At 41.5% G+C, this 27,814-nt stretch overlaps 1 protein-coding gene across 1 annotated transcript; it reads left to right on the forward strand.

Moving 5' to 3' along the window:
- Positions 1 to 1,044: 1,044 nt before the first annotated feature.
- Positions 1,045 to 26,257, forward strand: ANKFY1 (ankyrin repeat and FYVE domain containing 1). Its single transcript, XM_053454941.1, has 25 exons — positions 1,045 to 1,095; positions 8,260 to 8,452; positions 10,571 to 10,689; positions 11,330 to 11,465; positions 11,742 to 11,865; positions 12,061 to 12,210; positions 13,297 to 13,462; positions 13,971 to 14,175; positions 14,783 to 14,851; positions 15,583 to 15,782; positions 15,925 to 16,022; positions 18,291 to 18,516; positions 18,796 to 18,894; positions 19,469 to 19,622; positions 20,106 to 20,274; positions 20,633 to 20,751; positions 21,473 to 21,629; positions 22,244 to 22,444; positions 22,906 to 23,082; positions 23,630 to 23,777; positions 23,973 to 24,063; positions 24,453 to 24,577; positions 24,986 to 25,132; positions 25,385 to 25,475; positions 25,765 to 26,257. The coding sequence occupies exons 1-25, from the start codon at positions 1,086 to 1,088 to the stop codon at positions 25,895 to 25,897; spliced, it is 3,507 nt and encodes a 1,168-aa protein (XP_053310916.1). The 5' UTR covers positions 1,045 to 1,085; the 3' UTR covers positions 25,898 to 26,257.
- The last annotated feature ends 1,557 nt before the right edge of the window (positions 26,258 to 27,814 follow it).

The following is a 27,814-nucleotide window of genomic DNA, read 5'->3' on the forward strand; positions in this document are numbered from 1 at the left end:
GGCAAGTGGCCCAATAATAAACCTGAAACACATGCTCAATGTGCACTAGCCAGCTCAGCCACAAAACATTACCAAAATGGGACTATGTGGAAAAGATCAAGTTATCTAACTAGTGATTAAAGGCCTTGTTCCTCCAAACACCCTGCAGTCTGTATGTGGAACAGCAAGTAAAGGCGAGACAAAACGCTTCAGGTAACCAGAGATGTATTTACCGACCCAGGGACGTGCCCCCATCCATCCCCTGCTAAGTCGGCATCTTCCCCGCCATTAAAAGGTTATGTCGGGATAGTACATCATATCCTGAAGCTCTGTGTTTCACCTTCTAATTTAGTCTATGGAAGCTGGGCTGAGGCAGCGCGGTTTCCATGGTGTAAATGGAACGGATAAGGAGATGAAAGATCCCCGGTAACCACACAACTGAGCAGGGGGGAGCTGATCACCCAAAATTATGATCTGTCCCTTGCTGTCAACCTAGGCCTGCTGACCTAGGCTTAGGCCTTGTTGGCCTAGACCAGGTTACATCAATGCAAGTAGCTGCCCAACATTGCTGCTTTTGGCCTCCTCTTGCCCTTTGTCAGCTCTGCCATGATGAGCCCTTTTTCCATAAATTACTAGGAGCTAATTATAATACTGGGAGGTTGTTGTCAGTTTTGGTGGCAAATGATATAAAATGGCTGTATGGCAGCTGACACTACACATATACCAGCTACAAGTGCCAGCACCGCCTCATCATGACTGACACTACACATATACATATACAATGTTTTTCTAAGTGATCACTACGGTTCTAATAAAGCCGTTATTAGCAGTACAGTCCCTTTAGACGTCGGACCCTGTAAGTAACTAATTAGTTACGGTAATACTAGAAAGTAACGTTTCAGCAGTCTTTATACAGGAACCGATCGCGTTATCCCCTAGATGGCGCCAAACATGCACCTTAGCAGATCAAGTTGTGAAGGGGTTAATGGTCTTTTGTTGACCCTCCTTTGTCAAGCGTTTCTTCCGGGACCCGCCCCATGCACGCCCCTTGTATGGTACGTCACGTCTCCCCGCCTGTCTCGCGATATCAGCCGGGCGGATCCATCATGGCTGAAGGTAGGATATCGGGCCCGTGGTGTCGCCTGGGGGGGGGTATTGGGTGAAAGAATGGGAATGCCGGTAGTACAGCGCTCTGTTTTGTGAGGCAGGGAGACATAGTCGTCTCGAGTGGCGTGTGCTCAGTGTGACAGGCGGTGACATGTATCCGCTGTGTCTGCTAGGGATGGAATTGTGTTGCCTAAAGACTACTCAGCCAGGATGTCAGTGGGATGCGCACATCTGTGCCTGCGTATAATGTAACGTCATGTGCAGCTGTGGGTTTGTACACAACAGTACCAGCGTGTAGTGGAGTGCTGTGTACAACTTGGGGATATGACACACAGGTACTACTGTATTAAAGGTGTGATGCACGCACCGGTCCCAGGGTCTACTGGGATTGTGATGGCACACGCTGGTCCCAGGGTCTACTGGGATTGTGATGGCACGCGCTGGTCCCAGGGTCTACTAGGTGTGTGATGGCACGCGCCGGTCCCAGGGTCTACTGGGTGTGTGATGGCACGCGCCGGTCCCAGGGTCTACTGGGTGTGTGATGGCACGCGCCGGTCCCAGGGTCTACTGGGTGTGTGATGGCACGCGCCGGTCCCAGGGTCTACTGGGTGTGTGATGCACGTGCCGGTCCCAGGGTCTACTGGGTGTGTGATGGCACGCGCCGGTCCCAGGGTCTACTGGGTGTGTGATGGCACGCGCCGGTCCCAGGGTCTACTGGGTGTGTGATGCACGTGCCGGTCCCAGGGTCTACTGGGTGTGTGATGCACTGTTGATGTGATGGTACTGTTGCAATGTATATTGTGTGCCTGGGGTTGCAACACATATATCCCATAAGGCGGCGAAGGTGGATGGTCTTGCCATATACCGGTTGGCATCACGACTAGGCTGCTTGCTTTTGGGTAGACAGTGGTGCAAGTTGTGGAGTATTGCGTAAGGCATTCTGGTACGTATTGATTGTGGCTTAGATGCAGTGCACACTAGTCAGCGATGTATTCCAAGGCATGATGTGTCTGTATTATGCGCACTATTTCTGTATTAGTGTTCATTAGAAGTGTGTTCCGGTTTTGTGTGTGTGTGACCGTGGTGAATGTTGGCGACTAGTGTAATCACTAATTGAATGATGACATTAATTTGTAGTGACGTAGAGCTGCTTGTGTGGCGTTATGACATGAAGTTTACCCGTGTTTGTTTATTTATACCAGCAATCAAATCAAAACCTGCAAATATACACACAAAATAAACCCACGGCTTCAGTATTATATTATGGCCAACGCGCACGCAATTTTCTTGCTTCATCAAGACACGCGGCGATGAGGGTAACACGGCTGTACCCCCTGCTGCCATGCGCGGTTTTCGTTGCAGTGGCTTATAGTACAAATATCTTTAGTAGGATATAATGTCATGCTTATGGCTGCTCAGTGTGTCCGATGCAATTATTCACTAAAGCACAGGAAAAAGTGTGTGTATATGTAGGTAGGTGTATGTGTGTGCATGTGTATATATACTCTTTGCAGATGTCTTTTTATATATGAGGTCATGGGATTGGCTGCTTGGAAGAGTATATTTTTTACTCTTCCATAGTTTATATTACAGTGTCCAAAGAACTTGGTGAGAACCGGTGTTAATCCTGTGACGGTGGTCTGTCCTGTTGGGCGCAGCGCCAATTATACTGGACGATAATTTGCCCTTCTAGCTAACTCTGACTTCTCTATCATTACCACCACTCTTTTGCATACAGATAAGCCTCTGTGTACGTTCAACAAATAATCCATCTGTAATTTAAAAACAATTTCAAGTGCTTTTGTCCCAAGTTTGAGAGTAAAACATTGCCTTGTGCATTGAAACTATCCATGGTTCTCGGTACCAAGCAATACTGCCCCATCTGTGTTTATCCAGTGGGGCTATTCTGTGTCTTACAGGATCTGGAGCACAGGGGTTCTTGTGAAATGGTTCATTAAGTACCCCGAAGCTCCACACCACGTCTCCTCTATTCCCGTATCCTATTCATTTTCGCTGATCGTTCTGCATCACGCAGATAGTGAAAGGGTTGTTTCCTTCCTTCCTTCGTTGATCAGCTCTGGTTTTCACTAACATTGGTGAATAAAAGTGCTTCCTGAAAAGCTGCTAACAGAAGTCGATTTGCAATAAAGTTATTAAAACTGGAAACCTTCTCAGTCTAAGTATCACACCTGAAGATAAGTAGAGCGGGTTTTGGATTTTATACATTTTGCACACAGTACATTTCATTAACTTGTCAGTCTGAGGCTGATCTGAAATGATTGCTGTGTTTGCTTGGTAGAAAGTATAAGATCAGCAGCATTGCGGAACATTTTGCACTCTGGTTCTGCATTTTTGTTCTGAATCTAGAATTTATATTTCAAGCCATAGTTATAACCCCAGGTGGGGGGTACTGAATCTCAACAGCTCAGTGAATACTAGGAGATGGACATACCTAAGGTCTTGTGATGCCGTGAGGATTGAATGCAGATATGTGACCTTTAACCAAAGGTTTATACTTGACGCATATTAGCTTAGAATAGTGCAGTCTAATAGAGGGGATAAAGTCTTGATCGATACTTATCTAGAAAGTACGAGGAGGACAATGATTAACAAATCGTTATAAAGCAGCATCTGCATAAAGAAAACTTCTTTGGTAAAGTTTTCTTGAAGTATTTGAACTTGGTATTTGAATGTTTAAATCACTATTTAGGAGTAGTTTAGGCTTTTACACAGTAACAGACATTAGAGGGTCGTTTATGATTAACTTTGTAGTGACTTCATTGTAAACCATTAATTCCTGCTTTTTCAGGCACAGACAGCAAAATAAAGCAGCTGCCATTATTACTCTTGCCATCTAGTTACCGCCACTGTGGGTTAGGTCTGTAAAGTTGGAGTATGAAAGCTACAATACATTACTGATGATCTTTCATTGTCCCATACATGGTCCCCAACAATGAATGCATATTAAAGTACACTATATGACCATAAGTATGTGGACACCTCTCCTAATTAATGCATTTGGGTGTTTGTCACACCCTTGCTAATAGGTGAATAAAATCAGCCACATAGGCAGCCATCTCCATAGACAAACATTGGCAGTAGTAGGGTGGTACTGCAGGACTCGGTTTTAATCTCTGGAAGTAAGATCACCATAAGCACTATATGTCAGGAGCCTCATGAAAGCAAGGTGTGTAAAGACATGGTTTGATGAGTTTGGTGTAGAGGAGCTTGAGTGACCCCCACAGAACCCTGTCCTCAACCCCACTGGGGAGGGGGGGGTATTTCTCAACCAACATCAATGCCTGGCCTCACAAATACTTTCTGAAGAGGCACAAATTCCCACAGACACACTCCAAAATATTGTGGAAAGCCATTACAGAAGAATGGAGGCTGCCAAATTTGCAAGGGCTGTGGAATGAGATGTCCAACAAGCTTATATAGGTGTGTTGGTCAGGTGTCTGCGTACTTTTGGCCATATAGTGTACTTTAATATATGTTCAAAAAAGATAAAAAAAAAAATCATTTACTATCAGCAACGGCTGTAGTGCAACACCTTCTCCATAGTCCGAGGTTTCGTACACCTGCCAATCAGTTGATAGGAATCAATGGGGGTGCATCCTGGAGCTAAGTGGCAGTACGTATATCACAAGGGAGGAGGTGGAACCCATCTGCAAGGTTAAATAGTGGGGATGGGGAAAGGGGTAAATACATATAGGAAGAGGGCACCGTGAAAATACGAAAGGACCACTTAGCTACCATATGCATTAAAGGGCATTTGATGGCTGAAGTGCGAATGTGTAAACTTATGAAAGTGTTGTATAAAATAACATGTTTCTTCTCTTAGTAATACTAATCTTTGCACTCTGTATGGATAAATGGGGCTTTTGTGAAGGACCGTTTAAAGAGAAACGTGGCCTCAATGAGACCCTAGAGACTTGAGGAGGTTTCACATCTTCAACCCTGTCAATGCCAGTGCAGGCATTCCAATCATCATGGATATTCTTTTCTCAAATGACTTGTCTACATCCTACACATTGTTGCAGCTGGTGACCTCTTTTCACCTTCACATTCCAGTAAAATATATGGAACAGGACAGGGATGGTTGTTAAATAACATGCGCAAGGGGATTTATTCACCATAGCAACCAATGAAAAGTCTCTCCTTACTATGGTTATTGGTCTGCTTTTCAAGAAGAATCAGAATCACTTTTTATGCGTAATGCTTTATTTTAGACATGAGTGAACAAAAGCCATCACCATTAACCCAGTCTTCCTCTTATTCAGAAAATGGATTACAGTAAAAATAATATAATAGTTAAAAAGTTATCCAACCAAATTTTGGAGGATTGATTAAAGAGACATTCCAACCATCATACACATTTTAATGCATCTGAAAACAGTGTCCTCTTTAACACTTTTCCCCCCTATAAGACACACGGAAGAATACAGCAAATTCCCGTATGCGTTTACCCTCTCCCCCTGTTCAAAAGCTTTGTGGATTGCAGGAGATACATTAAGTGAAACAAATCTCCCGCTTGTTGCTGCACAGCAAAAATACTTTTTTTTTTTTTTACACTATGAATGCATTTTAAAATTCAAATTTCCTTAATATGCATGCTTTGTATGGCTGTGCAAGGGCATCAAACATTATGACCATCTGCCTAATATTGTGCAGGTCCCCCTTTTGCCACCAAAACAGACCTGACCCGTCGAGGCATGGACTCCAATAGACCTGAAGGTGCGCTGTGGTATCTGGCACCAAGGCGTTAGGGGGAGATCATGTAAGTTGCGAGAGGTGGGACCTCCATGGATTCATCCTGGTGCCATATGTTCTCCAAGTACATACATGTGATGTAAAAGAAGACCTGATTCATCAGACCAGGCCACCTTCCTCCATTGCTCTGTAGTCCAGTTCTTGTGCTCACGTGCCCTTTGTATGTAGTTGCAAGGGTGTTCTAAATTAAAACCACTTTTCAGTCTAGGATTTTGCAGTGTATCTGAGGCTTCATACCTGATATGTACTATTGTTTTCCTTCCAAAAAGAAATCTTTTTACAAATATTCATGTAGAACGAATGAGAATATAAATCTAAGCAGTTACGTGGTTAGACATATTACTGTGTTGGACACCAAACTGGGCTAAGGTGGGCTGTCTGTCCTTACCTTTGGCACCTGATTGGGTGCTGATGTCAGCCAAGGGTGGAGAAAGTGATTAAGGGAAGGAAAAGTATAAATACCGTATTTGCTCGATTACAAGACGAGGTTTTTTCCAGAGCAAATGCTCTGAAAAATACCCCTCGTCTTATAATCGGGGTCGTCTTCTAATCAGACCCCAAAAAAATGCTGGCGCCATGCTGCTTACCGGTCGCGAGCAGCGTCTCTTCTGTTAGAAGCAGGGCAGGAAGCTTGCAGCGTCCTCACAGAACTCTATCTCCCCCCTCCCTCCTCTGAGGGCGGGGCCAGAGAAGTTGCTACAGCCGGTCCCCTGCAGAAGTCTGCGAGTGGGAGATCTGCAGTTCAGGTGAGGGGGTGGGGGAGGGTTTTTGAGTATGTGTGAAGTGTGTGTGATTAAGGGAATGAATGAGTATTTAAATGTTTGTGAATGAGTGTGAGTGTGTGTGTGATAGCATGGATGTGTAAGGGGGGTGGGGGTTGTAGCATGGCATATGGAGGCTGTAATCCCACTGCTATCATCCCCAGGTTCCAGCATGTACTGGCTGCCTTGGCTTGATAGGAGTGTGATTGCTGTTAGCAGTTTGATATATATATATCAAACTGCTAACAGCAATCACACTCCTATCAAGCCAAGGCAGCCAGTACATGCTGGGTTAAAAGACATATCATGGGGCTGAGTGGCATATAGGGGGTTAAAATGCATTTCTGGACCTCCAGAAATGCATTTTAACCCCCTATATGCCTATATACCTCCAGAAATGCTTTATACCCCCCTATATGCCACTCAGCCCCATGATATGCCTTTTAACCCCCTATATGCCAGAGTGGCATACAGGGGTATAAGGCATATCATGGGGCAGAGTGGCAAATAGGGGGGTATAAAGCATTTCTGGGGGCAGAGTGGCATAACTGGGGGGGGCAGGTTGGCAAATAAAAGGAAATTTAAAAAATATATTTTTCTCAATCATAGCTTTTATTAAACATGAAAATAATTTACATTAATTAATATTTACTGGTAAAACTTTTTCCCTATAGGGTAGTCTTATATTCAGGCTTTTTGTTTTTTTCCTAAATTAATATTTTGATTTTGGGGGGTCGTCTTATAATCGGGGTCGTCTTATAATCGAGCAAATACGGTAGTACCGCAGACAGTACCACTCAAGGCCACTGCAGGAGAAAAAGCCCATAGATAACCAGTGAGATCTTTAGAAAGAATCGTATATAACCATCATATCTTCTAGATTGTAAGCTCGTTTGAGCAAGGCCCTCCTTACCTGTTGTTTCCGTCAGTCAGATTATTACACTACTTGTTATATCCTGACTACCCGTTGTACAGCGCTACAGAATATTATGGTACTAAATAAAACAATAAATAACCAATAAAACCATGTGGCCTCAATTTCCCAAATCTTCTCGGCCCTCTGAATCCGTTCAGTAATAGAGGGTTTGATGGTGTGAGCTAATTGGAGGCAACTACAGAATGAACCAACCGAGACTTACTTGTAGATGGGAGATGGCAATTTTTTAGCATGCGATGTGAGAACTTAAAAGGAGCGGACAGCTAAGGAATCTTTCGTTGGCCTATGACAAAAACATGGAGGGTTACGGTTCCTTTACAGAAGAACACACTAGTATGTGTTGGCTTTTTGTACCATATACCACTTTAAGAAACCATTGAGTGAAAGTAGCAGATTAAACTTGGTCCAAATATATGGTCTTCAGAAAACATTAGCTAAAAGAAAGTTTGCCAGCTGCAGTAATTCCATACATTTGTGTTATAATGGAACGATAAACTATATATTGTAGAACATCAGTTATCCAGGAAGGAAAGTTGGTATTCTGTAATTGGGCACTTTTGAGATAACTGTTCAACTCACTGTTCATTCTGTTCCACGGTATTAACACTGTTGTGTAACGCCTGGATTTTCACGTCTGTTTGGGTTTGCCCATTTGTCATTGTTTATTTACTTGCCATTGATTTTAACTTTTATGTGCTACAGAGGAGGTGGGCAAGTTACAGAAGCACCTGGCGCTTTTGCGCCAGGAGTATGTGAAAATGCAGCAGAAGTTGGCAGAAACCGAGAAGAGATGTACCCTGCTTGCAGCCCAGGCCAACAAAGATGCTTCCAGTGACACTTTCATCAGCCGACTCCTCACCATTGTGGCCCAGCTCTTCCGCCAGGAGCAGTACAGGTTGGTATATGTCTGATTGTATCTGGATTACATCAGTTTATTTAAGTGTCAGTCATCAGTTTACCCTCTGTGGAGCTGTTAATTACTTATGTGGTTAAATGATTAATATGCGTCTTGCATTTGTAAGAACGTCGAAAAGGTGGTACTTACTTGTATAGGTGCTTCCATGAAATTCTCGGCACGTCCTACTCACTTCTCTGCTAATGCCTTTCAGTCTGTCAAGACAGGCGCATTCACACCAGACAAGGGTGGGAAGTGGGGGATTGTGCATTGATGAAACAAGAGTCTCTTTCACACACCATGAATCCCTAAGGCTTTTCTAGATGGATATCGAATAGACAAGGTTATATTCATTTTTTTTTCTCTTTCTAGATTACAAAGCATGTATGCAATTTATTCTGAAATTCAACGTTTTCATTAGTAGACAGAAAAACAGACCATTGAAGACTTGCAACCTTTTTGAAGGGCTGTTTGCAAGTGTCGGAACTTTTTAAATAACTATTTTCAAAATAAAGACCCATAACTTTTCCAAGCACAACAATGCCTTACATTGGCTCTCCACTTTCAGGCACTGTCCTACCTAGCTGCCCCACAGTGCAGAGCTTTGGCTTGTTGAGGAGATCCTCTGATCTCCACTGACCTGCCCAGGGGGCTGTAAAATGCATGTGTCTGCTAGGTTCAGAATTGATAGGACTGATTTATAAAGCTCTGCCACGGTACTAGGAGACCGAAGGGGCTCCGTTTTAATTGTAAAGGGATCTCTACACATATAAAAGTCATGCTGGACAGGACTTAAAGCAAAACCATGGTGGAGTCATAGTGGGCTTGCTACTCAATGTTTGGTTCAGCGTTTCAGGCGGCACGTGATGTGTATCACTGCGCAGTGATCGTTGTTGGAGCAAGTTGGACGGTAGATAGAAGATAAGCGAGAGGAGGAGGAGAGAGAGAAATAGAAAAACATTGTGCTGTGTCATTTTAATGACCTGCATGTATCTGTCCTTTTAAATATGTAATTGGCTAAATAAACTAAATACAAATTTGCAGACCTTCATTAGCCACTTCAGATAAACATTTGTTACTAAAGGCTTTCCGTTAGACCGTAGAGCCTTTGCATGTTGCACTGAGCGACCTTTGGCTAGGATAACGTTTGTATATGCTGCGTCCTTAAACATAACTTTATATTGTCTGGTTCCTGTTATCCATCCCAGGAAATGTTTGTGATTTTATCGCAGGATGTGACCAAACACCAGATTTCTCATTTCCCAGAGAACAGGAAAGTCAGGTCTCTGCTTTGCTCATCTTATTTGCAGTGGTCAGTGTTCTGGATTCTATAGTGTGATTAAAAAAACAAAGCTTTTATGTATTTAAATAGATTTTTTATATTTCTGCAATTTCCAGGTACCACTCTCCTCTGGTCAGGTGTTATAGTGAATGCTTTGTTTTCATTCTGTGGATGGATAAATTAGTTTAGTTATCCGTATCCCGTGTTCTTTCTCTACTAATTGTTTGCTCTTTGTCGCTGTGGCTCTTGGCTGCCACAAGCTTCAAAGCCTCCTTGTTCAGTCTGGTGACCTCACTTCAAGACTTATGACATGTTGGGATGAGTGAATGTATTTCATCAGCTTACAGTTCAGTCATCTGAGGTCCATTGTACATGATGTGTAAATACAAGATTGGAATTAAAAAACCAACCAACTTTTTTTTTTCTCCTTTTACGTAGTAGTAATGAGCTTCTTGTGTCTGTCTGAGTATCAAGTGAAATGACTAAAACGGTTTTGTAACTTGCTGTCCAGAGGAAAATGATTTGATGATTAGCCCCAAGAATCTAAGCAGTTGGATCTTAACAGCATTAAATATCAGTGTTTTCTTTATTTTTAATTCATTACTTTTATAATATAGCATTTACTTACAAAACCGATAAATTCAGTAGGAACTGCACCTTTAATACTGAAAGCTTCCTAGAAACTACAGCCAGAATTATGTTATGCCAATAATCCTACATATATTGTCATAATGAACGTCCTTGATTTGTTTGTTTCTCTGGGATCAGACAAACGCTATATTACATTGAAAACCTGAGTTACGTCAATTTTTTTTGTTTCCGTATAAAAACGTCAGCGATCTGAAGATAAAGGTTGGGGACCAAAACATCGCTGCTCACAAATTTGTGCTGGCTGCAAGGAGTGATGTGTGGAGCTTGGCCAACCTGGCTTCAACCAAAGAGCTTGATCTGTCAGGTGAGCATTCAGGTGGCTACACTCGGGGATTCTTTCATACAAGGCCAGTGTTACTTTGTTTTGGTATGGATCAAGAATTGTTCTTCATATTGCACCAAGTATATAACATGCATGGGAAGATACTATAATATGATATATTTATTTTATTAACCCAGTTATGCGTAGAATATGATTTTGTGTGAAATCTGTAGCAACTTTCACGGACTCTTTGTCTCTCTCTCTCTCTATATATATTTATATTTGCAAGAAAGAAAGCACCAGTATTTGTTTGTTCCCTTGTTTCATGAGCATGTTTCTTTAATCCCCCTTTCACGTTGTCCTGAACATACTTTGATCAGCAGCTCATTTACAATGCCAATGGAGTACAGAGGAGTCATCACTCTGAATGGAGACACATGTCATGGGTTCACAGTGAAACACAGACCCTCCTGTGTAGTACTGTAAGCGAGTCACCCCCAGGAGACACATGTATATTCGTTAATTGTACCTAAGCAAGATTCATTTCTTGGTGGCTAAAACCACTGCTCCTTTAACACGCTGGTTCGACGGCTGCGTTAGTTCTGATGTAGATGTAGATGTTTGCAGTGCTTTACCAATGTTTAGTATGTATGAAGCTTGACCTCTTTACCCCTCCACTCAGACTCAAACCCCGAGGTGACTATGGCTATGCTTCAGTGGATCTACACAGATGAACTGGAGTTGAGAGAAGATGACCTTTTCCTAACAGAGCTGATGAAGCTGGCAAATCGGTTTCAGCTTCAAACCCTGCGAGAAAGGTAAGCACTTTGAATTAAACTGTTGTGATTAGTGTGTGTGGTCCTGTTTTTGTTAAGCTACAATACATTTTGCCTTCACACATCCAAAACCTCAGTTATTATTATTATTTTGATCTTTTGATTTTGAATGAAGGGGTTTGGATCTTCTGCAGATAACAGGGGGGGATAGAGATAATTGTTCTGGCAAAATATACCCCTAATAGAAAAACGTAGCATGAACAGTATATAGATGGGTTGTACAGCACGTCTTTTTACATTCAGCACTTTTTATACCAGGTGTGAAAAGGGGGTGATGTCGTTGGTGAACGTGAGGAACTGCATACGTTTCTATCAGACAGCCGAGGAACTGAATGCCAGCACTTTGTTAAATTATTGCGGAGAAATTATTGCCAGTCACTGGGTAAGAGTGTCTAGATAAATGTTAATGTTCCTTAGGTATAAATTCAGAAAATCCATCTAGTACAGGCAAATATTCCAGAATATGATCATAGAGGTCCTTCAAATTGAATGCCATTTCCATTTGTTTCAATCCAGTGGCATGCAACAATTGGAAGATACTGTCCAGTAATGTGTTTTATGTGCTCCCATTCTTTAGGATGACCTAAGAAAGGATGACTTCAGTTCGATGAGTGCTCAGCTGTTATACAAAATGATTAAATCCAAGACTCAATTCCCTTTACACAAAGCAATTAAGGTGGAAAGAGAAGATGTGGTTTTCTTGTACCTAATAGAAATGGATTCCCAGGTATGGTAAGGTTTTGGTATTATGGAGTAATAACATAATGTATGCGTTAGAGTACATATAGTAAAACACTGGCCATTTTTAGTGGTGGTGACTACTTAATAGTCTGTACAATAATGTGAAAGCACAGCAACAAAATGGTTACTAGTGCGGAGGTAGAACAAGGTCAGGCTAAGATTGCTCAAATGTTACAAGACGTGTTATGATTTATTCATGTTACATCATATTAAATACAAAACTAAATAAAAAGTCTGCGCAGCTTTGATCTGTGAAGCACGTGTAATTTTTTTTGATCAAGTGCTCATATCCTCAGAGTAAATCCCTTTTCAGAGGGTCTTCCCTTCATGGCCCATTTGAGCTGTTTGGCAAGCTAGCATGGGAAATAGAGATTCATTTCCGGCTATCAAATGCAAAACTAATACATAGTTTCTGTCAACCCCTGTGCTGACACTACTCACTACATACCAGCATTTTGCTGCTTGACTCTGAATAAAAGGTCCATAGGTGTCCACAGGTAGCAGACTTTTATAGTGAAGTCGTCAAAAACTGGCAATTATTTAAAAAAAAATATTTGTAATAAAGCCTTTATTTAAAATGAAAAATATCACATACTTGTATTTCAAACAATGTGTAAAGGTGTTGCTGTGGGAGCTGTCATTTCTTTCATCATCTAGGTGGTAACTAGGATGAAAAAGTATGGTCTCTGTCATAAGACTAGGGTCTCCCTGTCAGCAGGGGCCAGAATCGCTGGCAGATTAAGACTAACGGCGCTCTGTGCAGGCTCCATTTACACTTATATGAAGCTGAATGCCTGAAATTCTGTTCAAGCATCCTTTGTCAGCATTGTTTACCTACCCAGAACCAAAACTCAAAGTGAAACAACTCCCAAGAGGGTTTATCCAGATGCTGCAGGGACCTCTGGTGATCCCAACTTCTGCAATCAGCAATGCTGCGCTACAGAAAGCTGCTTGTTAATCACTCTGTGATCAGCTGCAGCAGGGGTCAAAGTGAAACGAGGGAGAAACAGTATTAACAGTATTAAACTGCCATAACTTTAAGACAAAACCAGTGACATTTTGTTTATTTCAGTTACCTGGAAAATTAAATGAACTGGATCAAAATGGAGACCTTGCCTTGGACCTGGCCCTTTCCAGAAGGCTGGAAAGCATTGCCACAACTCTGGTTAATAACCGAGCAGATATTGATATGGTAGACAGCAGAGGTTGGAGCCTGTTGCACAAAGCCATTCAAAGAGGTGAGGATGATGTTTTAGCAAAATGGAGCAAGTATATCCACCAGGATACTAAATACCTGTAATGCCCACCCGTAAATATTCTTTCAGCTGCACAAAAGGCACTCTAGTTAATATTAGATAATTATGTCGGTAATTAAAAGGGTAGTATTGTGATTTATTGCTGCTAATAAAAATAAATAAATACAAAATCCAAGAGCTCACTCATACGTCTCATAACATTTATTGCAGTCACGTCTGCAATGCAAGTATAAGTGGGCACTTGTACATTCAACCTTGCTATGTTACTTAAGGGACAAATTCAATATATATAACAAACTGATAAACTAAGGCTAGATCAATAGGCAAATGACCCGAAACATGTCATAACAGCGAGCACTAAATCATTAGAATTTGGGCTTCATATGATAGGTGACATGTTGTAGGTTTCCCTTCTCTTGTTCTGGATAATTTTTTGAAGAGGCCCTGTCTGATGTCAACTTGTGTTGCTCTGTTTTGTCTTTCGTTGAAGATGACAAATTTGCTGCCAGCTTCCTGATAAAAAATGGCGCGCGAGTAAGCGCTGCAACGTTGGAGGAGCAGGAGACTCCACTACACCTGGTAGCTGCTTGTTCAGTGAAGGACCGCTCCCCGGAGGTGATGTCTGACATCGCACAAATCGCAGAGGCACTTTTACACGTCGGGGCTAATCCCAACATGCAGGACAGCAAAGGAAGGCAAGTATCAACGACACAACTTAACATCATTTACCAGGTTGTAACGATTGAAACAAACTAAAATATGGCTGATACATGGTTAAACATGTGATGTGTAACAGTGGATTATGTTCCACGCTTTCATGGCCACTGTATTATGAATGCAGTGTTTTCATGCATCAAAGCACAGAAGAAAAAGCAACAACAATTGTTGAGAACCCATTGTTTGTGTGCGTTTTAAATATTGTGTTGTGTACAATAGTGTGGTTAAGCACTGAAGAGACCTGGGTGGTTTTGTTTCACAGTGTCTGAAGATATGGAGGCAGTCATGATATTTAGTTTAGCATTTCCAGAACACCACGCTGAGTGACTAATGAGGTCACTTTCCCCATAATCCTTAATTAGGATTAGACAGTCCCTTTTGGGTTATTAGGATTGAGACATTCTATTGTTTCCTCCAAGGTGGTGTGAGAAGAACATAGTGTGTTGATCTAGTGGATAAAACAGATGTTTCTATTAACTGTTTTGTATTGCCAGAAGTACATATATATATAATACATTTGTTGGATATGCATTTGGCAGTTGTGTTTCCATACAGATGATCTTTCATTGTGCTGTTTATCTGCAGGACTCCTTTGCACTCAGCTATCCTGGCTAGGAACGAGTATGTCTTTAACCAGCTGCTTCAGTGCAAACAGTATGTATGGGTTAAATCTTTTTCTGCTATTTCTTGATGTGATGCTGTGTTTGTAGATTGTACGCCCATTTGCTAACATTGGGCAATTTTAATCCCCAGTCTGTTCCTGATGAGAGAATCAACCAATTCCGGCCTTTCTGTAGCTTGTTTCTAATGCAACCATTTGCAGTTAATATGAAACCTAGATACAGGTGGTTCATGTCAATGACTATGATAGTTCCTTTAGGTTGGGCAGAAAACCTAAAACCGATCATTTAACATTTGCAGAAATGCACCTAGGAGAATCTTCTCTGTGTGTTTCTGGTGTTGTGAAGTAGCTGAAACCCTGTAGGGGGATGAAGTTCATGGCAGTTGCAGTACAGGCACAACCTGCGGAAACATTGAAACAAACACTGAATCATTAAATTGTACATTTGCAGCAATTGAGTGGAAATGACTTACTGAGTAAACAAATGGCTTTAACGGACATTCCCATCCCAGTTTTCTTTTTCTATGAACTTTACCTGTTTCATGAGAAATGGAAAATTACATTTATGTGTCTTTTACTTCCTTCTTTACCTCTACTGAAGCAGGCAGCCCCCGCAAGCACTGTAGTTCTGTAGATGTATCATGTGTCTGTTATTGAGGGTGGAGCATTCATTTGATGTGAAACACACAATTTTTTAATGAGTCTTCGAAACTGTTTCACAGTGATATTAAATGAGGCATGATTATTGTCCATTTTATGTTAGATTAGATTTAGAACTCAAGGATCACGAGGGAAGCACAGCTCTGTGGCTCGCAGTTCAGTATATAACAGTGTCGTCTGGCCAATCCGTTAATCCCTTCGATGACGCTCCTGTAGTGAACGGAACCTCGTTTGATGAGAACAGCTTTGCAGCGAGACTTATCAAACGGGGAAGCAACACAGATGCACCTGACACAGTAACAGGTAAACACAAGAGGTTTGTATTCACATTACCACATGTGAGTTTCAACAGGAGTCTTAACTCCTGACCCGAGTCTTTGACCAGTGCATGTTGCTTGCTTGTTTTTTATGTTATATTCCTATTTATATGTATTGTTTTATGCAGGTAATTGCTTGTTACAAAGAGCTGCAGGAGCAGGGAATGAGGCAGCTGCTCTTTTCTTGGCAACTCATGGTGCAAAAGTCAATCATAAAAATAAATGGGTAAGTGCCGATGGCGATCAGTGCACACATACAGCACTCGGGTGCCATTCTTATGAATGTTTCCATAGTTTAGGCTGGCTTCTTTCTGTCCTTTCTACCAGTAACCCTGCTTCTGCATTGCTTACAAGTGTCAAGGAAGAGCCCAGCATTTGTGTGGTCAGGCACTGATGTTGGTAAAAGAAGGACTGGCTCTTATTCTGTGTTCCAGTTCATCCCGAAGTGTTTAGTGGGGTTATGGTCAGGACTCAAGCTCCTCCACACCAAACTCATCCAACCATGTCTTTGTACCCAAGTGCATAAAGCAATGTGCATAGTCATGCTGGAACAGGAAATGGCAGTTCCCCAAACTACCGTATTTGCTCGATTATAAGACGAGGTTTTTTTCAGAGCAAATGCTCTGAAAAATACCCCTCGTCTTATAATCGGGGTCGTCTTCTAATCAGACCTCAAATAGAGGTCTGATTATGAGACTAAGATCCAGATCCCCCGCACCGCTGCAGGGGACCTGGATCCTCGTGTCGTCGCCCCCCCCCCACACACACACACTTACCGGTGCTTCCGGAGGTGAAGTTGGCAGCGGGGGTTTGTATGCGTCCGTCGCAAATACCTTCCCCGACTGTCAGAGATCAGAGTTCCCCGCACCGGTGCGGGGAACTCTCATCTCTGACAGCCGGGGAAGGTATTTGCGACGGACGCATACAAACCCCCGCTGCCAACTCCACCTCCTTCCGGCTGCCGCGGAATGAGACGTCAACCCGCTGCCCCGGCAATACAGCAGGAAATTGGAAGCACCGGTAAGTAAGTGTGTGTGTGTGTAGGGCATTTCTGGAATGCCTTATACCCCTATATGCCACTCTGGCACTTAGGGGGTTAAAAGGCATATTATGGGGCAGAGTGGCATATAGGGAGGTATAAGGCATTTCAGGAGGCAGAGTGGCGTTAAGGGGGCATTTAATAGTGCACTCTGCCTCCTGGAATGCCTTATACCTCCCTATATGCCACTCTGCCCCATAATATGCATTTTAACCCCCTAAATGCCAGAATGGGATATAGGGGTATAAGGCATTTCTGGAGCCAGAGTGGCACATAGGGGGTCAAAAGGCATATCATGGGCCACAGTGCCATATTGGTGTGGCAAGCCTGGGGGCAGATGTGCGTAACTGGGGGACAGGTTGGAAAATACAAGAAATAAAAACAAAAAAAAATATTTTTCTCAATCATAGCTTTTATTAAAAAAAATAGTTTACATGAATTAACATTTACTGGTAAAACTTTTTTCCTTTAGGGTCGTCTTATATTCAGGCTTTTTCTTTTTTTCCTAAGTTAATATTCAGATTTTGGGGGGTCGTCTTATAATCAGGGTCGTCTTATAATCGAGCAAATACGGTATTCCCACAAAGATGGAAGCACTGAAATGTATTTTTATGCTGTATAACAGCCCCAAGCCATTATCAATTATCCATCTCATTAATGGTAAGCACTTCCAGCAAGTAGCATTCTCCTGGCATGTCCCAAACCAAGATTTGTCCATCAGACTTCCAGAAAGTTACGCATGATTCATGACTCCATAGAACATCTTTCCACTGCTCGAGAGTCCAGTGGTGGTGTACTCTACAACACTCCAGCTGACATGTGATCTTCAGATTGTGTGCGACATAAAGTTCTTGTGCTGATTCTTGCTTCTAAAGGCAGTTTGAAACTCCGTAGTGAATGTTGCTACAGAGGACAGGTGAATTTTACACGCTTTGCACTTCAGCACTCAACAGGCCCACTCTGTCTGTGTTCATGGCCTAATGCTTTGTTACTGAGCTCTTGTTACTCGTAGATGCTTTCACTTCGCAATAATAGCACTTACAGTGGACTGGGGCAGGTCTAGCAGGGAAGTAATTTCACAACCTGACTTGTGGCAAAGGTGGCATCCTCTGGCAGTGCCATGTTTAGAGTCACTGAGCTCTTCAGTGTGACTCATTCTACTGCCAATTTTTGTCCATGTCAATGGCTTCTTGGTGTTATATACCTGTTAGCAATGGGTGCAGCTGAAACACCTAAACTCAATAATTAGGAGGGGTGTCCACAAACTTTTGGTTGAATGGTGTATTTGCTAATAGAAGATGTTTAGCTGAAGCAGCACATTTTAAATATGCTAAACACTGTATACATATCTGTTAAACTGTACCTGACTGGAAGGATGGTGTGAAAAGTAATTCACCTTAGTACATGTCACTTTTTGCGTTATTTTGCCAATAATAACTTTTTGCACACCTCTAGGGGGAGACGCCATTACACACTGCATGTAGGCACGGGCTGCCCAATCTTACAGCAGAACTATTACAGCAAGGCGCCAACCCAAACATCCAGACCACAGAGGCTGTTCCATCACTGAAAGCGCCAGCTGAAAATAACCCAGCCGCTAATATCTCTCTACAAACACCACTGCACATGGCAATAGCTTATAGCCACCCTGATGTTGTTTCTGTAATACTGGAGCAAAAAGGTGTGTGTGGACTTATTCGGTGATTACGTATCTGACTTTATTTATTAAACTTCCATTAAATGTGCATTTTTTTCAAGTAATGCATAGATCTTCGTAGCTGTTACAGAATTGTCTATATATATATATATATATATATATATATATATTTTATTCCTCTAAAGCGATACTCATATTTTTATATTTGTCATACTCTCTTTATATCACTTCTGCATTGTGCCATATCCTTTTCAACAGTAGCGGATCTTTTATATTATATCAAGCATTTACTTTTTATTACAGCTAATGCTCTTCATGCAACCAATAATCTCCAGATCATCCCTGACTTCAGTCTGAAGGATTCTAGAGAACAGACAGTGTTGGGTCTTGCCTTATGGACGGGTGGGTATTAGGAACGTAACTGACATATGTATTGATGTGGCCTAACCTTTATTCCCATTCATCGCTCTCTAGGTTTGTAGGAACTCTAAACCAATATTTTGGTCGTCTAACAGCAGTTGAGCAAACTGAGGAATACTATGTCACTACACCTATTGTGAGATTACCATTACGATTGCTCCACATTTGGCGCTTTCCATCAGTATCTCTTTTATGTATTTAAAATTCCCCTTTTATTATATAGTTGAACCTTTTTTTTATCCCTTAGACCAGCACTTAAGTAAGCTACTCAACTGGCATCATGGCACTTAGTTAGGAATATAACCTTAGGAAAAGGTTTGGTGTTAAATATTATTTTCTTCCGTTATCTATTACGCAATTTAGTTGGGTTGTGGTGTCACTAGTGAGCTGTCTGGGCGGGGGGGCACACTTAAAGCTGGGAATAAGGTAGAAATCCATAGTTTTTGTCTTCTTTAATTTTAAAGCATCTGATTTTTATTTGTATACGTGAATGCGTATTAGTGTTTGTTTTTTTTTAATAATCTACGAATGTTTTAATGTGTGATTGTGTTCTCAGGCATGCACACCATCGCTGCCCAACTCCTGGGGTCTGGCGCATCCATCAATGACACCATGTCTGACGGACAGACACTCTTACACATGGCAATACAGAGACAAGACAGCAAGAGTGCCTTGTTCCTGCTAGAACACCAAGCCGACATAAATGTCAGGTATTATATCTACTAATCAAAATCATTTCTGTAACCGCCTGTGCTTTCTGAAGTCGTTTTATCTTGAGCACTTTTTCGTAGGGAAAGCTGATCAGCAACAGTGATCTAGAGTCCAGCCATAAAATGTGATAGCTTCTGGATTAAGGGGGACTTATTGTTGAGCTAGCCTGGCTAGTGTTGCAGCCTGTGTACACCTTTTTAAATAGTTATGATCAACTCTGTTTTCTTATAGTAGTTGTACGTTCTGCATATATGCATATATTCCAAAATAGAGCGTGTGTTTATCCTGCAGAGACGAGCATATTATGCAAGGGAAAGAACAGGCCAGGGATCGGGGCTTAACCCCATACATTAGAGGAAGGTGATTGGGAGAATTGGAGGGAATGCTGTAGACTGTTAATACCAATGCACTCCTGTGTCAGCTCATATTTCCAGAAATATAGCAGATTCCAATGGCTCTCACGTTTTGCTTCCTTGATTTAGAACACGGGATGGGGAGACTCCGCTGCAGCTGGCCATTAGAAACAAGCTTCCCTTGGTGGTGGATGCTATTTGCACACGTGGGGCTGATATGTCTGTTACCGATGATCAAGGGAATCCTCCCCTATGGCTTGCGCTAGAAAATGACCTGGAAGACATTGCGTCAACCCTGGTAAGTCTATTCAGCTGAATGGCCAAAGAGTTATCCCAATGACATGCTAGATCGTTCCAGGTCACGGCCGAGGCTACTCAGACACCAGCATTACAGGCTGAGGCAAGATTATTTGTCATTCAATGACATTTCTATCAGGTGATCTCATAAAAATTACCTGGGATATAAAACAAGTGTAACATTTGTGATGTCCGTTTTAAGGCCCTGGTGGAATATATGGAAGGACAATGGCCAATAATCAAATGTACATGGGGAAAAAAAACCTATTATGACATGGCGGCTGTTTTGAATAACTTCATTCAAGGCACGTTCGCTACCTTAGGAAATACTTAATGTCGCATTATTATTATTCCCTTAGGTAAGACATGGGTGTGATGCAACGTTTTGGGGACCAGGGCCAATTGGATGTCTGCAAACTCTTCTTCATCGGGCCATTGATGAAAACAAAGAGCAAGTGGCCTGCTTCCTTATCCGCAGGTTAGACAGTGACATGGTTTCAGTGTTACATTTTTCAGTTGTTTGACAGATGTCTTCAGTTACAACTTATTTACTGTCAGCCATACAAAATAGAATTTCCTTTTCCATGCAAATCATGGCAATTAAGCTTTCTTTAATTAGCTGTGAGAAGGTGAAGCAGTCCTAATATTTGCAGATGAGCTACATAGTGGCTGATAACATTACTCAATCGCTACGTGTATCTCTCGTATAACCGAATGAGGAATGGAACATCGCAATTGTGTTTGGCATGTGATATAATATTTTAAAACACCAAAATATTTCTCGTAAGCCGTTTGGTTTTAGTTGAATTTTTAATTTCTTTTACACTAAAAAAATAAAAAAACTGAAATACATTGCATTCACATAACATTGATATATTTAGGAAACGTATATACCAGCTTTACACACCTTCTTGGAGTGGTTTTGACCCATTCTTTTTTGGAAAATTTGCTTCAGATTGAATGGATGTCGCTTGTGAAACACATTTCCAAGTAGTTGCAGATTCTCAGTATGATTTGAGATCAGTTCTTTGACTGGCTCGCTCCAATGTTTTTGTGCTTTGGATCAATTTCCAGCTGAAAATGGAACATGCTCCCAAACCTCTGAGGGTGTTGCTGAAGCTTCTGCTATATAGCTGGTGTGGGCTGCCTATTTCACTCTTAAGTCTGTGATTCTTGAATCTCACAACTTCTCTCTTCAGTGGCTGTGATGTAAATAGTCCTAGAAAACCTGGACCTAATGGCGAAGGGGAAGAAGAGGCCAGAGATGGACAGACACCCCTGCATTTGGCAGCATGCTGGGGTTTGGAGGAGGTGGTGCAGTGCCTTCTGGAGTTTGGTGCCAATGTAAATACCCAGGTATGAGGAGTTGGTAAATCTGCAATTATTGATATATGCACTCATTTAACCTTGATTTTACAATCACGTAGGTGACTGTATTATATATGTTCTGATCTATTTGTTCAGGGTTTTGACGGCTCTCTGTATAGATAATTGTTTAAGTGAATAAGAACCTACACAATGCATTAACAAAGCTCGCCTAAAACATGCCCTATGTGCACTCATCACGTCTGGTCCAACAGGCACTCACTGAAAGGGACTGCATAGAACAGCATTAAAAGCAGAGGGATCTAGCTGCCTGACGCCTTTATTATTCCAGACTCCCTAAACGCTAAATGTGGAATAGCAAAAAAAAACCTAAAAAGCTCTGTGGAGAACATGAAAGTTTTGATTGCATTTAATCAAGCCGCAGTCAAATATATATATATATATAAGTATTTGTTACCTTTCGTGAGAACCCTGCACGTATCATACATAAAACCTTACGGTTAAAAGGGCCATTTTGACAAGATATTTAAAAGGTTAAAAGTTAATGAAGCTACAACTACAGTAGTACCCAAATGTGTACACGAGGCAGTTAAAGTACACGTCTTTTACTTTTTGCCTAATAACGTTTAACCCTTTGACCACAGGATGCCGAGGGGAGAACTCCAATCCATGTTGCCATCACTAACCAGCACCGTGTCATTATTCAGCTAATGATTTCACACCCTGATATCAGGCTAAATGTACGCGACAGACAGGGCATGACCCCTTTTGCTTGCGCCATGACGTTCAAAAATAACAAGGCCGCAGAAGCAATCTTGAAGCGGGAGCCCGGAGCAGCTGAACAGGTAACAGATACCGTAATGCAGGCTATTTCTTTGTTTCAGTATTAATAAAATGCTGTGAAAGTATGCTCTTAAATGTAGTGGTTACTTTACTGAGCTCTGGTTTGAGCAACTATTTTTAGTATGAAAAGATTCTCATAACCACAAGATCCCATCTAGAAAAAGGTATAACAAACCATTAAAAATGCTATCCCTTTTGGGACCAAATGTATCCAAAGACTCTCATCCATGCGCCCTTTTGAGGCCAAAATACCCTAAAACTCCATTAGTGTTGCCAACTCATCGGGGCTGGGTATAGTAAAGTGCCATATGACTGTCCGTGGCAGTCAGTGTTGACACTACTCAGCTGGTGGTATGCATGGCAGTGGATGCTATGAATTAATATCAGCTTTGGATAGATTATGTGCCTGAGGATATGGATAATGTATTCCTGTTAGGTTGATTCGACTGGTTTTCCTTTTCAGGTGGACAACAAAGGGAGGAACTTCCTGCATATCGCAGTTCAGAATTCCGATATCGAGAGTGTGCTGTTCCTGATCAGCGTACAAGCCAACGTTAACTCCAGAGTCCAGGACGCCTCTAAATTAACGCCTCTGCACCTAGCTGTGCAGGCAGGATCAGAGATCATAGTTCGCAACCTGGTAAGTAGTGAGATGTGGAGTTATGAAGAGACTAATCCAGTCAGAATGTATTTATTTTTAGAGTTGTTGTCCTTTGTATGTGTGCATTATTTTGGACCCCCGGATACTTGGGTTCCACCCTGGTGCGGCTAATGTCCAGAGATATATTTACCTAGAGGGTGAGGCTGTACCTCCTTTTATTGACTCGCGGATAACTAACAGGGCTGAGTGAGGTGAAAAGAGACAGTTTGGATGATTATTAAAACCCGTGGATTTCAGTAACTTTAAATGAAATGACCATACCTTGCCATTGAGATTTTAGAAATAACTGATGGTGATATATCTAGAATACCCTGTATTTTAAAGTAGCAGCTTGCATACTGCTGACAGGTGTTTAAAGGTCTGTATAGACGGGATGCAGATTATAAGAAACAGACGTTAAAACGCAATATTGATTTTGAAGACCTCAAAGGGTGTCCCAAAACTTGCAGGGTAAACTAAACTATCGCTTAAGGATATTGCTAACATCAGAGACATTAGAGTCTCAATAAATGATCTGTTCCTTCAGCTTCTTGCAGGAGCCAAGGTGAATGAATTAACAAAGCACCGGCAGACTGCCCTTCACTTGGCAGCCCAACAGGACATGCCCACTATATGTTCTGTTCTGCTGGAGAACGGAGTGGACTTTGCAGCTACTGATGAGAACGGGAATAACGGTAAGCACTGTGAGCATTGCATAGGCCCAGTAACATGAAATCTTTGATCTCTCCAACTGGTGGCTACCAGCTCAGCACAACGTGCTTTCATATATATGTATAACTAAGGTGTAATATCAAAGTGGATGATGGCATGGTATATGCCAACATATAAACTATGTATTTATACTCCCTCTTCTGTATGCTTATTTGCAGCTCTCCACCTTGCTGTAATGCATGGTCGCTTGAACAATATCCGTTGCCTTTTAAATGAATGCAATGTGGACGCAGAAGCGCTGAATTTAAGGTAGAAAAAATATGGTTCACCTTTTTTTGTCTAAATAATCTTCATTTGTTCTTTTATGATATAGGCAAAAATGGGCAGCTGCCCTGCTCCAGTATTACATGTGGTCCAGGGCAGCCGCGGAATATGATGGCGCTTTATAAATCAATACATAATGATGATTACATTGTTAGAAGGGACACTCCAGCCATCATATGCACTTTAATGAAACTTTCATGATTCATGTAGATTAAATGTTAATTTAAACAGCATTGCTCTCTTTCATTTCATTGTCAATAGCCGTTTATTGTGTGTCAGCAAAATGGAATTACATTGTTTCTGTCCTGTGGCTTTGTGGTGAGGGCTGTCACCAGCCTTGCTGTGGAGTTGTTAAAACGTATTGTTTTTGACAGAGGTCAATCACCAATGCATATTTTGGGCCAATACGGAAAGGAAAACGCAGCTGCTATTTTCGAACTCTTTTTAGAATGTATGCCGGAGTACCCACTTGATAAACCGGATGCGGAGGGAAACACAGGTAAGTGGATTTCTATCCACAATCTATCATTTGCTGCGTTATAACATTCTTTGCGGGGACGTTTAAAGTAGTGGGGATAGATTGACAAAAATGTCACTTTGAAATTTGGCGCGTTTTTGGCCCCTACCCCTACTTTACTTATGTGTGTTGCTTTTTAGCTTTTCTCTCTTTTTTTTTTTTTTTTTTTTTTTGCCTCATTGAATTTTTCATTATTTTTTTTTATTTTTATTTTTTTTTATTATGATGTTACTTGTCTTTTAGACAATGACTTGCACGTGCTTCAGACATTTTTTTAAGTCTGATCTATGGCCAGGATAAGATCTAGGAGTTAATGCGGCTTGTGTGTAAATGTATGTTTTTAATTCTTCATGGTAGGTTGCAGTTGATGGTTGTTTTTGTGTTTTGCAGTACTCCTCCTGGCCTACATAAAGGGAAATGCCAACCTCTGTCGGGCCATTGTGAAAGCTGGTGCCAGGCTCGGTGTAAATAACAATCAAGGAGTCAACATATTTAACTATCAAGTTGCTACTAAACAGCTTCTATTTAGACTTCTGGGTAAGCAGTAGCCACGACTGGGCTATAACCGTGCGAACCGATGTCCTGCTCCTCTTTCCATTGATCATTTAAATGTATACCATGGTGAAATTGCTAGCTCCATGGGCCATTGGGTATTTACTCAAATACGTTTCATTAAGGTATCCAAAACATGTTTGTGTGTTAACTCTTCTTACCTATACATGAGAACAATTTATAGCGAACAAACTAACCAAATCCGACTCTCTTCACTTTTCAAACGTTTCATTTCAGACATGCTTTCGCAAGAGCCTCCGTGGTGCGATGGCTCAAATTGTTATGAGTGCACAGCTAAGTTTGGGGTCACCACCAGGAAGCACCACTGGTAAGAGCTGCAAGTTATGAAATGTACTATAATAATATTATTATTATATTAATAGTTAATAGAGTTGTGGGAAGTTAAAAAGTCCCTTTTTTTACCTAAAGCCTTAACTTTCTAAAACATATTTTGAGTGCTTGATATTGTCCCTATATAAATTCTAGTAATAACAAAATAACTCTTCGTAGTAGGATAGAATGTAGCTTTGGCACCTTATCATTTTTTATGTGAGATGTAGGATCATTAGTAGGACACTTAATGATACGTTCCCTTTCTTTTTTCTCCCCTGGTACAGCCGACATTGTGGCCGTCTCCTCTGCTATAAATGCTCAACCAAGGAGATTCCCATTATAAAGTTTGACCTGAACAAACCTGTTAGGGTTTGCAACATCTGCTTCGATGTGTTGACGCTGGGAGGCTTTTCTTAGTGTTCTGTAAACAGGAGAGAGTTTGTTGCTTAAAGGACGGAAGTTACGTTAGACATCAGCCCAGCCAAGCAGAAGCGGTGTGCACTTCCATCATGGAATCAATGGACCACATTATATATTCCAATATAAACAATTTGTATGATTGTACATGTATAGGCTTTGCTAGATGCTAACTGGACTTTTTAATTCGAGTGATAAATGCGTGAAAATGTCAAGCTGGACAGTATATTGGAAGGTTAAACCTACGCTCGATTCAGAGAAACTCTCTATCCAGAAGAATTGCTCACACTCCCTTTCATGAGGTCTTAGACTAACACCCACCATCTCTGTAAAATTGTGTAATAAATGTTCTGAATCTGGGAGGAAAGTTTTTTTTTTGTTTTTTTTAATAGAAGAAGAAAAAACAGGGTTAGGTTTTGAGGAAAGCCAATTAAATTGTGGCCTTAATATATAAGCTTTATAACTAACACTATAATCAAATTGTGGAAGCACTCTGGAATGCTTGCTTTGGTGACGGAGGGACATCTCCTGTTATCGGCATTATCAAAAAAAATACAGCCTCCAGAGTTCTCCACTTTCATCGCTTCCACTGACCAGATCCCTTTTGTGTTTATCATCAGTCTCCCATATGCACTTTTTCTCCTCTGCTCCTCAGCATTATTAATTTGTTGGTGCTCTGTGAAATAAGTCAGTTTAAACATGTGACAAAAAATGTTTGACGCTAATCATTTCTTATACAGATTAAATATCCAAAATACCTGGATTAATTACAAGGGCGTGAGTTTTCTTTCTTTAGGATTCTGTACTCTTACATGCTAGCACATTGATACAATGATGGGCTGAGCAGGGCACAGTGAGTTTGGGGGCCCTTTTGTACCAAATAATTTCAAAGCTGCCTTTTTAATCTAAAATGATAAATGTTAAATAATTGTATTGCAATGTATGGGAAAATGATGGTACATTGGAGAAAGATGGCTCTGAGCTTGGTACTTGGGAAGATAAAAGCATTAAGGTGATACAAAGAATAGAAAAAATGGTAGTTCTGTTGTATATTTTAAAGGTGCTGTTTAGGCCTTTATAAAATATCACCAGATACGCCCTGCTTAGGAACATAGTCCTGCCATTCTTCCAAAGCCCTTCTCTATGTATCACAGCAGTCTGATCTCCTACAACCACTCCCAGTACCAGTTACATAGTTTAAGTTGAAAAAGACAAACAGTTCATTAAGTTCAACCATTCCACAAACCCATATTGGTTAAACCAGAAGGAAGAAAACCCACTGAGACAGTAATGCCATCTCTTGATTCTAAGGCAGTCGGACTCTGGATCAGAGATGCCTTTTCTATCACTTTCTCGCACAACACTACTGTGTCGAAGTTACCTTTTCCACAAAAGGGCGGAAGCCTGTGGACATTTATTCAATTGGGCAGAAGGTGTGCATAGAGGCTCTGCCAATCCGGAGAAGCCTCGACAACTAACTAGACGGAGGGGAGAACAGGACGAAGACAGAAGACCAAGAAGAGGCAAGAGAAGAAGCAAAGCTGTGGCAAAGATGACTGGAGCACAGAACCAGTCGACCAAAATTGAATGCACCGGTCTACTGGACCACAGAACCAGTCGACCAAATCTGAATGCACCGGTCTACTGGAGCACAGAACCAGTCGACCAAATCTGAATGCACCGGTCTACTGGTAACGCAAGGACAATGTATACGAGAACATGACTTGCGTATAGTGTTGTTTAACTTATGTAAGTCGGTACTGTTCAAATTGGCCAATATGACTTCAGATGGCCTAACAACTTGTAGAAAAGCCTGTATGGCGATACTCCACTTACTGAGTACATGTGGCCTACAGGAGACATGAGGGCTGTGCGTGGAATATGTTTGTCAGAAATTACCGGTAGATGTTGTATCAA

This window comes from Spea bombifrons, chromosome 2 (genome assembly GCF_027358695.1).
Source record: "Spea bombifrons isolate aSpeBom1 chromosome 2, aSpeBom1.2.pri, whole genome shotgun sequence".
Taxonomy (NCBI): Eukaryota; Metazoa; Chordata; class Amphibia; order Anura; family Pelobatidae; genus Spea; species Spea bombifrons.

Bases quoted from the DNA above. Each gene is read 5' to 3' on its own strand.
- ANKFY1 (XM_053454941.1), top strand. The intron at 14,852-15,582 runs GTATGTATGGGT...ATTTTATGTTAG, and splicing joins CAGCTGCTTCAGTGCAAACA to ATTAGATTTAGAACTCAAGG. The intron at 22,445-22,905 runs GTAACAGATACC...TTTCCTTTTCAG, and splicing joins AGCCCGGAGCAGCTGAACAG to GTGGACAACAAAGGGAGGAA.